The sequence below is a fragment of the Coregonus clupeaformis genome, unplaced genomic scaffold, assembly GCF_020615455.1.
Source record: "Coregonus clupeaformis isolate EN_2021a unplaced genomic scaffold, ASM2061545v1 scaf3345, whole genome shotgun sequence".
Lineage (NCBI taxonomy): Eukaryota > Metazoa > Chordata > Actinopteri > Salmoniformes > Salmonidae > Coregonus > Coregonus clupeaformis.
The window spans coordinates 17,501-27,500 of record NW_025536799.1 but is presented as its reverse complement, the minus strand read 5'-3'; the positions used below and the strand labels follow the sequence as shown (position 1 = coordinate 27,500).

Sequence of the window (10,000 nt, the reverse complement as noted above, 5' to 3'; positions counted from 1 at the left end):
CATCTCTGTATCTGTCATTACCTCCTAGACCTTCCCTCACCCCATCTCACCTCCTGCTGTCTACCTTCATCTCTGTATCTGTCATTACATCCTAGACCGTCCCTCACCCCATCTCACCTCCTGCTGTCTACCTTCATCTCTGTATCTGTCATTACCTCCTAGACCGTCCCTCACCCCATCTCACCTCCTGCTGTCTACCTTCATCTCTGTATCTGTCATTACCTCCTAGACAGTCCCTCACCCCATCTCACCTCCTGCTGTCTACCTTCATCTCTGTATCTGTCATTACCTCCTAGACCGTCCTCACCCCATCTCACCTCCTGCTGTCTACCTTTATCTCTGTATCTGTCATTACCTCCCTAGACCGTCCCCTCACCCCATCTCACCTCCTGCTGTCTACCTTCATCTCTGTATCTGTCATTACCTCCTAGACCGTCCCTCTCCCCATCTCACCTCCTGCTGTCTACCTTCATCTCTGTATCTGTCATTACCCTCCTAGACCGTCCCTCTCCCCATCTCACCTCCTGCTGTCTACCTTCATCTCTGTATCTGTCATTACCTCCTAGACCGTCCCTCACCCCATCTCACCTCCTGCTGTCTACCTTCATCTCTGTATCTGTCATTACCTCCTAGACCGTCCCCCTCTCCCCATCTCACCTCCTGCTGTCTACCTTCATCTCTGTATCTGTCATTACCTCCTAGACCGTCCCTCACCCCATCTCACCTCCTGCTGTCTACCTTCATCTCTGTATCTGTCATTACCTCCTAGACCGTCCCTCTCCCCATCTCACCTCCTGCTGTCTACCTTCATCTCTATATCTGTCATTACCTCCTAGACCGACCCACCGTTTGAGATTCAGTTTCATTTACATCTTTTTACATTTGTTTTTATGTTACATTTTGTCTTTTATCAACATTTGTATTATATTTGATATTGTTTTATATTTTTAGTTATGAATATTGAATATTGTGTTATATTTATATGTAATATAATATTTTAGTTAACCTATTATTATTGTTTTATATATTTTGAATTTCTATTTCTATTTTGAGTTTTATTTGACTGATTGTCGTTGTGTTTTGGGTTTGTTGTTGTTTTCCCCTCCCTCTTCCTGGTTTGTATTTAGACCCCTCCCCCTCCCAGCAGAGCCACACCCTCCTTCTTCGTAGACACGCCCCCTGTCCCTCCCCCTGCCTCGTTACCACAGCGACCGGCCATCGCTCCCACATGCTCCCTCTGACTCTTCCTCCTCATCCTCCTCATCCTCCTCTCACCCAAACCACGCCTCTCTTCTCCTCCTTTGGCTATCCCCCGCTCCTCCTCTCCCCTCCTCACCTCTCCACTTCTCCTTTCTCCAGTCCTCCTCCTCTCCCCTCTCCACCTCTTTCTACAAGTCTGGAGCAGCCAAGCCTGCCAGGTATCCAGCTAAAACTCATAGCTTGTAATAAATCATATAGTCAATACTATTTTCAAACATATGAATGCTCTGATCGATACATCATATTACTATAGTATTACTGTGGTATTCCCATCACTGTGGTTAGTGCTAGTAGTAGTATTATTAGTATTATTTGTAGTATTGTTAATAGTCATAATGGTGGTTGTATTACTACCATTAGGTTAGTAGCATAGTTAGTGTTGACCATTCTGTTGTTGTTGTTTTAGTACTAATACTAGTTATAGATGTAGTAGTAGTAGTATAGTATTAGTATTATTTGTAGTATTGTTAATAGTCATAATGTAGTAGTATGTAATAGTAGTGCTTGTGGTAGTTTTAGTATTAGTTCTAGTCTACAGATTATAGATTGGGTATGCATGGCCTGTGCTGTCTCCACTCCATCTCTGTCTGCCAATCTATCTTGTCCTATTTCTATGTATCACAACACGTACTGAATGGAAGGACTTAGGTTTGGTGTGTAGGTGGGGTAAGGTGGGGTTGTATGTTGCGGTGTGTAGGTAGGGTAAGGTAGGGTTGTATGTTGGTGTGTGTAGGTGGGGTAAGGTAGGGTTGTATGTTGGTGTGTAGGTGGGGTAAGGTAGGGTTGTATGTTGGTGTGTAGGTGGGGGTAAGGTGGGGTTGTATGTTGGTGTGTAGGTGGGGTAAGGTAGGGTTGTGTGGAGGTGTGTAGGTGGGGGTAAGGTAGGGTTGTATGTTGTGTGTAGGTGGGGTAAGGTGGGGTTGTATGTTGGTGTGTAGGTGGGGTAAGGTAGGGTTGTATGTTGGTGTGTAGGTGGGGTAAGGTGGGGTTGTATGTTGGTGGGTAGGTGAGGTAAGGTAGGGTTGTATGTTGGTGTGTAGGTGGGGTAAGGTAAGGGTTGTATGTTGGTGTGTAGGTGGGGTAAGGTGGGGTTGTATGTTGGTGTGTAGGTGGGGGTAAGGTGGGGTTGTATGTTGGTGTGTAGGTGGGGTAAGGTGGGGTTGTATGTTGGTGTGTAGGTGGGGTAAGGTAAGGGTTGTATGTTGGTGTGTAGGTGGGGTAAGGTAGGGTTGTATGTTGGTGTGTAGGTGGGGTAAGGTGGGGTTGTATGTTGGTGTGTAGGTGAGGTAAGGTGGGGTTGTATGTTGGTGTGTAGGTGGGGTAAGGTAGGGTTGTTGTTGGTGTGTAGGTGGGGTAAGGTGGGGTTGTATGTTGGTGTGTAGGTGGGGTAAGGTAGGGTTGTATGTTGGTGTGTAGGTGGGGTAAGGTGGGGTTGTATGTTGGTGTGTAGGTGGGGTAAGGTAGGGTTGTATGTTGGTGTGTAGGTGGGGTAAGGTGGGGTTGTATGTTGGTGTGTAGGTGGGGTAAGGTGGGGTTGTATGTTGGTGTGTAGGTGGGGTAAGGTAGGGTTGTATGTTGGTGTAGGGTGAGGTAAGGTGGGGTTGTATGTTGGTGTGTAGGTGGGGTAAGGTAGGGTTGTATGTTGGTGTGTAGGTGGGGTAAGGTAGGGTTGTATGTTGGTGTGTAGGTGGGGTAAGGTGGGGTTGTATGTTGGTGTGTAGGTGGGGTAAGGTAGGGTTGTATGTTGGTGTGTAGGTGGGGTAAGGTGGGGTTGTATGTTGGTGTGTAGGTGGGGTAAGGTAGGGTTGTATGTTGGTGTGTAGGTGGGGTAAGGTAGGGTTGTATGTTGGTGTGTAGGTAGGGTAAGGTAGGGTTGTATGTTGGTGTGTTAGGTGGGGTAAGGTAGGGTTGTATGTTGGTGTGTAGGTGGGGTAAGGTAGGGTTGTATGTTGGTGTGTAGGTGGGGTAAGGTAGGGTTGTATGTTGGTGTGTAGGGTGGGGTAAGGTGGGGTTGTATGTTGGTGTGTGTAGGTAGGGTAAGGTAGGGTTGTATGTTGGTGTGTAGGTGGGGTAAGGTAGGGTTGTATGTTGGTGTGTAGGTGGGGTAAGGTAGGGTTGTATGTTGGTGTGTAGGTGGGGTAAGGTAGGGTTGTATGTTGGTGTGTAGGTTGGGGTAAGGTGGGGTTGTATGTTGGTGTGTAGGTGGGGTAAGGTAGGGTTGTATGTTGGTGTGTAGGTGGGGTAAGGTAGGGTTGTATGTTGGTGTGTAGGTGGGGTAAGGTAGGGTTGTATGTTGGTGTGTAGGTGCGGGTAAGGTAGGGTTGTATGTTGGTGTGTAGGTGGGGTAAGGTAGGGTTGTATGTTGGTGTGTGTAGGTGGGGTAAGGTAGGGTTGTATGTTGGTGTGTAGGTGGGGTAAGGTAGGGTTGTATGTTGGTGTGTAGGTGGGGTAAGGTGGGGTTGTATGTTGGTGTGTAGGTGGGGTAAGGTAGGGTTGTATGTTGGTGTTAGGTGGGGTAAGGTAGGGTTGTATGTTGGTGGGTAGGTGAGGTAAGGTAGGGTTGTATGTTGGTGTGTAGGTGGGGTAAGGTGGGGTTGTATGTTGGTGTGTAGGTGGGGTAAGGTGGGGTTGTATGTTGGTGTGTAGGTGGGGTTGTATGTTGGTGTGTAGGTGGGGTAAGGTGGGGTTGTATGTTGGTGTGTAGGTGGGGTAAGGTAGGGTTGTATGTTGGTGTGTAGGTGGGGTAAGGTAGGGTTGTATGTTGGTGTGTAGGTGGGGTAAGGTAGGGTTGTATGTTGGTGTGTAGGTGGGGTAAGGTAGGGTTGTATGTTGGTGGGTAGGTGGGGTAAGGTGGGGTTGTATGTTGGTGTGTAGGTGGGGTAAGGTAGGGTTGTATGTTGGTGTGTAGGTGGGATAAGGTAGGGTTGTATGTTGGTGTGTAGGTGGGGTAAGGTAGGGTTGTATGTTGGTGTGTAGGTGGGGTAAGGTAGGGTTGTATGTTGGTGTGTAGGTGGGGTAAGGTAAGGGTTGTATGTTGGTGTGTAGGTGGGGGTAAGGTAGGGTTGTATGTTGGTGTGTAGGTGGGGTAAGGTAGGGTTGTATGTTGGTGTGTAGGTGGGGTAAGGTGGGGTTGTATGTTGGTGTGTAGGTGGGGTAAGGTAGGGTTGTATGTTGGTGTGTAGGTGGGGTAAGGTAGGGTTGTACAGTGGGGAAAAAAAGTATTTAGTCAGCCACCAATTGTGCAAGTTCTCCCACTTAAAAAGATGAGAGAGGCCTGTAATTTTCATCATAGGTACACGTCAACTATGTCAGACAAATTAAGAAAAAATATCCAGAAAATCACATTGTAGGATTTTTAATGAATTTATTTGCAAATTATGGTGGAAAATAAGTATTTGGTCACCTACAAACAAGCAAGATTTCTGGCTCTCACAGACCTGTAACTTCTTCTTTAAGAGGCTCCTCTGTCCTCCACTGTCACCTGTATTAATGGCACCTGTTTGAACTTGTTATCAGTATTAAAGACACCTGTCCACAACCTCAAACAGTCACAATCCAAACTCCACTATGGCCAAGACCAAAGAGCTGTCAAAGGACACCAGAAACAAAATTGTAGACCTGCACCAGGCTGGGAAGACTGAATCTGCAATAGGTAAGCAGCTTGGTTTGAAGAAATCAACTGTGGGAGCAATTATTAGGAAATGGAAGACATACAAGACCACTGATAATCTCCCTCGATCTGGGGCTCCACGCAAGATCTCACCCCGTGGGGTCAAAATGATCACAAGAACGGTGAGCAAAAATCCCAGAACCACACGGGGGGACCTAGTGAATGACCTGCAGAGAGCTGGGACCAAAGTAACAAAGCCTACCATCAGTAACACACTGCGCCGCCAGGGACTCAAATCCTGCAGTGCGAGACGCGTCCCCCTGCTTAAGCCAGTATATGTCCAGGCCCGTCTGAAGTTTGCTAGAGTGCATTTGGATGATCCAGAAGAGGATTGGGAGAATGTCATATGGTCAGATGAAACCAAAATATAACTTTTTGGTAAAAACACAACTCGTCGTGTTTGGAGGACAAAGAATGCTGAGCTGCATCCAAAGAACACCATAACTACTGTGAAGCATGGGGGTGGAAACATCATGCTTTGGGGCTGTTTTTCTGCAAATGGACCAGGACAACTGATCCGTGTAAAGGAAAGAATGAATGGGGCCATGTATCGTGAGATTTTGAGTGAAAACCTCCTTCCATCAGCAAGGGCATTGAAGATGAAACGTGGCTGGGTCTTTCAGCATGACAATGATCCCAAACACACCGCCCGGGCAACGAAGGAGTGGCTTCGTGAAGAAGCATTTCAAGGTCCTGGAGTGGCCTAGCCAGTCTCCAGATCTCAACCCCATAGAAAATCTTTGGAGGGGAGTTGAATGTCCGTGGTTGCCCAGCGACAGCTCCAAAACATCACTACTATAGAGGAGATCTGCATGGAGGAATGGGCCAAAATACCAGCAACAGTGTGTGAAAACCTTGTGAAGACTTACAGAAAACATTTGACCTGTGTCATTGCCAACAAAGGGTATATAACAAACTATTGAAAACTTTTGTTATTGACCAAATACTTATTTTCCACCATAATTTGCAAATAAATTCATTAAAATCCACAATGTGATTTTCTGGATTTTTTTCTTCTCATTTTGTCTGTCATAGTTGACGTGTACCTATGATGAAAATTACAGGCCTCTCTCATCTTTTTAAGTTGGAGAACTTGCACAATTGGTGGCTGACTAAATACTTTTTTTCCCCACTGTATGTTGGTGTGTGTAGGTGGGGTAAGGTAGGGTTGTATGTTGGTGTGAGGTGGGGTAAGGTAGGGTTGTATGTTGGTGTGTAGGTGGGGTAAGGTAGGGTTGTATGTTGGTGTGTAGGTGGGGTAAGGTAGGGTTGTATGTTGGTGTGTAGGTGGGGTAAGGTAGGGTTGTATGTTGGTGTGTAGGTGGGGTAAGGTAGGGTTGTATGTTGGTGTGTAGGTGGGGTAAGGTAGGGTTGTATGTTGGTGTGTAGGTGGGGGTAAGGTGGGGTTGTATGTTGGTGTGTAGGTGGGGTAAGGTAGGGTTGTATGTTGGTGTGTAGGTGGGGTAAGGTGGGGTTGTATGTTGGTGTGTAGGTGGGGTAAGGTAGGGTTGTATGTTGGTGTGTAGGTGGGGTAAGGTGGGATTGTATGTTGGTGTGTAGGTGGGGTAAGGTAGGGTTGTATGTTGGTGTGTAGGTAGGGTAAGGTAGGGTTGTATGTTGGTGTGTAGGTGGGGTAAGGTAGGGTTGTATGTTGGTGTGTAGGTGGGGGTAAGGTGGGGTTGTATGTTGGTGTGTAGGTAGGGTAAGGTAGGGTTGTATGTTGGTGTGTAGGTGGGGTAAGGTAGGGTTGTATGTTGGTGTGTAGGTGGGGTAAGGTAGGGTTGTATGTTGGTGTGTAGGTGAGGTAAGGTGGGGGTTGTATGTTGGTGTGTAGGTGGGGTAAGGTGGGGTTGTATGTTGGTGTGTAGGTGGGGTAAGGTGGGGTTGTATGTTGGTGTGTAGGTGGGGTAAGGTAGGGTTGTATGTTGGTGTGTGTAGGTGGGGTAAGGTGGGGGTTGTATGTTGGTGTGTAGGTGGGGTAAGGTGGGGTTGTATGTTGGTGTGTAGGTGGGGTAAGGTGGGGTTGTATGTTGGTGTGTAGGTGGGGTAAGGTGGGGTTGTATGTTGGTGTGTAGGTGGGGTAAGGTGGGGTTGTATGTTGGTGTGTAGGTGGGGTAAGGTGGGGTTGTATGTTGGTGTGTAGGTGGGGTAAGGTAGGGTTGTATGTTGGTGTGTAGGTGAGGTAAGGTGGGGTTGTATGTTGGTGTGTAGGTGGGGTAAGGTGGGGTTGTATGTTGGTGTGTAGGTGGGGTAAGGTGGGAGTTGTATGTTGGTGTGTAGGTAGGGTAAGGTAGGGTTGTATGTTGGTGTGTAGGTGGGGTAAGGTAGGGTTGTATGTTGGTGTGTAGGTAGGGTAAGGTAGGGTTGTATGTTGGTGTGTGTAGGTGGGGTAAGGTAGGGTTGTATGTTGGTGTGTAGGTGGGGTAAGGTAGGGTTGTATGTTGGTGGGTAGGTGGGGTAAGGTGGGGTTGTATGTTGGTGTGTAGGTGGGGGTAAGGTAGGGTTGTATGTTGGTGTGTAGGTGAGGTAAGGTGGGGTTGTATGTTGGTGTGTAGGTGGGGTAAGGTGGGGTTGTATGTTGGTGTGTAGGTGGGGTAAGGTGGGGGTTTGTTTGTTGGTGTGTGTAGGTGTGTCCAGCCCCAGTGAGTGTCAGCAGGGTAAAGTGGTAATAAAGGTGTGTATGTGTGTTTTTGTGTTTGTGTGTGTGTGTGTGCATATGTATGTGTGTATGTGTGTGTCTGTGTGTTTTTGTGTTTTTATGTGTGTGTGTGCATATGTATGTGTGTATGTGTGTGTCTGTGTGTTTTTGTGTGTGTGTGTCTGTGTGTTTTTGTGTGTGTGTGTGTATGTATGTGTGTGTCTGTGTGTTTTTGTGTGTGTGTGTGTGTGTGTATGTCAGGTTCTCGGAGCTCTGAGGCCAGTCCCCACGGCTCTCCCACCTTAGGCCAGCAGGGCGGCGCCAGCGAGGACGTCTGGGTGCTCCGGAAGCCCCTCGCAGGTACGAGGGTGTATTGGTGTGTGTGTTGGTGTGTGTGTGCGTGTGTTGGTGTGTGTTTGGTGTGTGTTTGGTGTGTGTTTGGTGTGTGTATTGGTGTGTGTATTGGTGTGTGTGTTGGTGTGTGTTTGGTGTGTGTGTTGGTGTGTGTGTGTGTTCACAAACGAGGCTCTCGCTGTTCCTCCTGCTCACCACCAGAGGGAACCCTCTCCGAGTATTAAACCCCTGAACTTCATTTCCCACATACCTGGCTCTGATTACTGGTGCACCTGACTCCCATCAGTAGACTATTTAGGTGCTCTCTAACTCTCTCTCTTTGCGAAGTCTTGTTAGCCCTGGTGATCATTGCTGTGCGTTTTCGCCTGTGTCTGTCTACCCGTGGATTTACTCTGGACTGTTTTTTCCCTCCTTGATTGTTTGCTGTCTGCCTTGGACTATATTCTTTACTGGACTGATTGTTGTAGCTTGCTGCCTGCACTGACCTTATGCCTGTACCTGGATTACGAGTTGCCTTATCCCTACTGTTGTGTCTGCTGGCGATTGACCCTGTTTGTACGCTAAGCTTGTAATAAAACTGCAAATGGATCCTCACTCTCCTGGAGCGTCATTACAGTGTGTGTGTTGGTGTGTATTGGTGTGTGTTGGTGTGTGTGTTGGTGTGTGTATTGGTGTGTGTATTGGTGTGTGTATTGGTGTGTGTTTGGTGTGTTTGGTGTGTGTTTGGTGTGTGTATTGGTGTGTGTGTTGGTGTGTGTTTGGTGTGTGTTTGGTGTGTGTGTTGGTGTGTGTATTGGTGTGTATTGGTGTGTGTTGTGTGTGTTTGGTGTGTGTATTGGTGTGTGTGTTGGTGTGTGTTTGGTGTGTGTTTGGTGTGTGTGTTGGTGTGTGTATTGGTGTGTGTATTGGTGTGTGTATTGGTGTGTTTGTGTGTGTGTGTTGGTGTGTGTATTGGTGTGTGTATTGGTGTGTTTGTGTGTGTGTTGGTGTTGGTGTGTGTTTGGTGTGTGTTTGGTGTGTTGTTGTGTGTCGTTGTGTTGGTGTGTGTATTGGTGTGTATATTGGTGTGTGTGTTGGTGTGTGTTGGTGTGTGTTGGTGTGTGTATTGGTGTGTGTATTGGTGTGTGTGTATTGGTGTGTGTTTGGTGTGTGTGTGTGTGTGTGTTGGTGTGTGTTTGGTGTGTGTTTGGTGTGTGTGTGTCGTTGTGTTGGTGTGTGTATTGGTGTGTGATTGGTGTGTGTTTGGTGTGTGTTTGGTGTGTGTGTTGGTGTGTGTATTGGTGTGTGTATTGGTGTGTGTATTGGTGTGTGTTTGGTGTGTATTTGTGTGTGTATTGGTGTGTGTGTGTATTTGTGTGTGTGTATTTGTGTGTGTATTGGTGTGTGTGTATTGGTGTGTGTGTTGGTGTGTGTGTATTGGTGTGTGTGTGTATTTGTGTGTGTATTGGTGTGTGTGTGCGTGTATTGGTGTGTGTATTGGTGTGTGTGTGCGTGTGTGTGTGCTGTTGTACAGATGCATTATGGAATACACTGCCTGCAGAAAGTGTTCATACCCCTTGACTTATTATACATTTCTGTTGTTACATCCTGGAATTCAGAATAGATGAAATAGGTTTTTTTCTCACACATCTACACAATACTCCATAATGACAAAAAAAACATTTTTTTAGAAATGTTAGCAAATGTATTGAACATGAAATACAGAAATATCTTATTTATATAAGTATTCACACCCCTTATTCAATACATGTTAGAATCACCTTTGGCAGCGATTACAGCCGTGAGTCTCTCTGGGTAAGTCTCTAAGAGCTTTGAACACCTGGATTGGACAATATTTGCCCATTATTCTGTTCAAAATTCTTCAAGCTCTGTCAAGTTGGTTGTTGATCATTGCTAGACAGCCATTTCCAAGTCTTGCTGTATATTTTCAAGCAGATTTAAGTCAAAACTGTAACTAGGCCACTCAGGAACATTCACTGTCTTCTTGGTGAGCAACTCCAGTGTAGATTTGGCCTTGTGTTTTAGGTTATTGTCCGGCTGAAAGGTGAATTCATCTCCCAGTGTCTGGTGGAAAGCAG

At 46.7% G+C, this 10,000-nt stretch overlaps 1 protein-coding gene across 1 annotated transcript in view; it reads left to right on the top strand.

The window, feature by feature from the left end:
* Positions 1-10,000, top strand: part of LOC123489817 (caskin-1-like) — a gene marked incomplete at its 5' end in the record, with an annotated part of 31,787 nt that overhangs the window by 20,192 nt on the left and 1,595 nt on the right. The window contains one exon of the mRNA XM_045220207.1: positions 7,830-7,928. Coding sequence (XP_045076142.1) covers positions 7,830-7,928 — 99 coding nt within the window. The remainder of the gene's footprint in view (positions 1-7,829; positions 7,929-10,000) is intronic.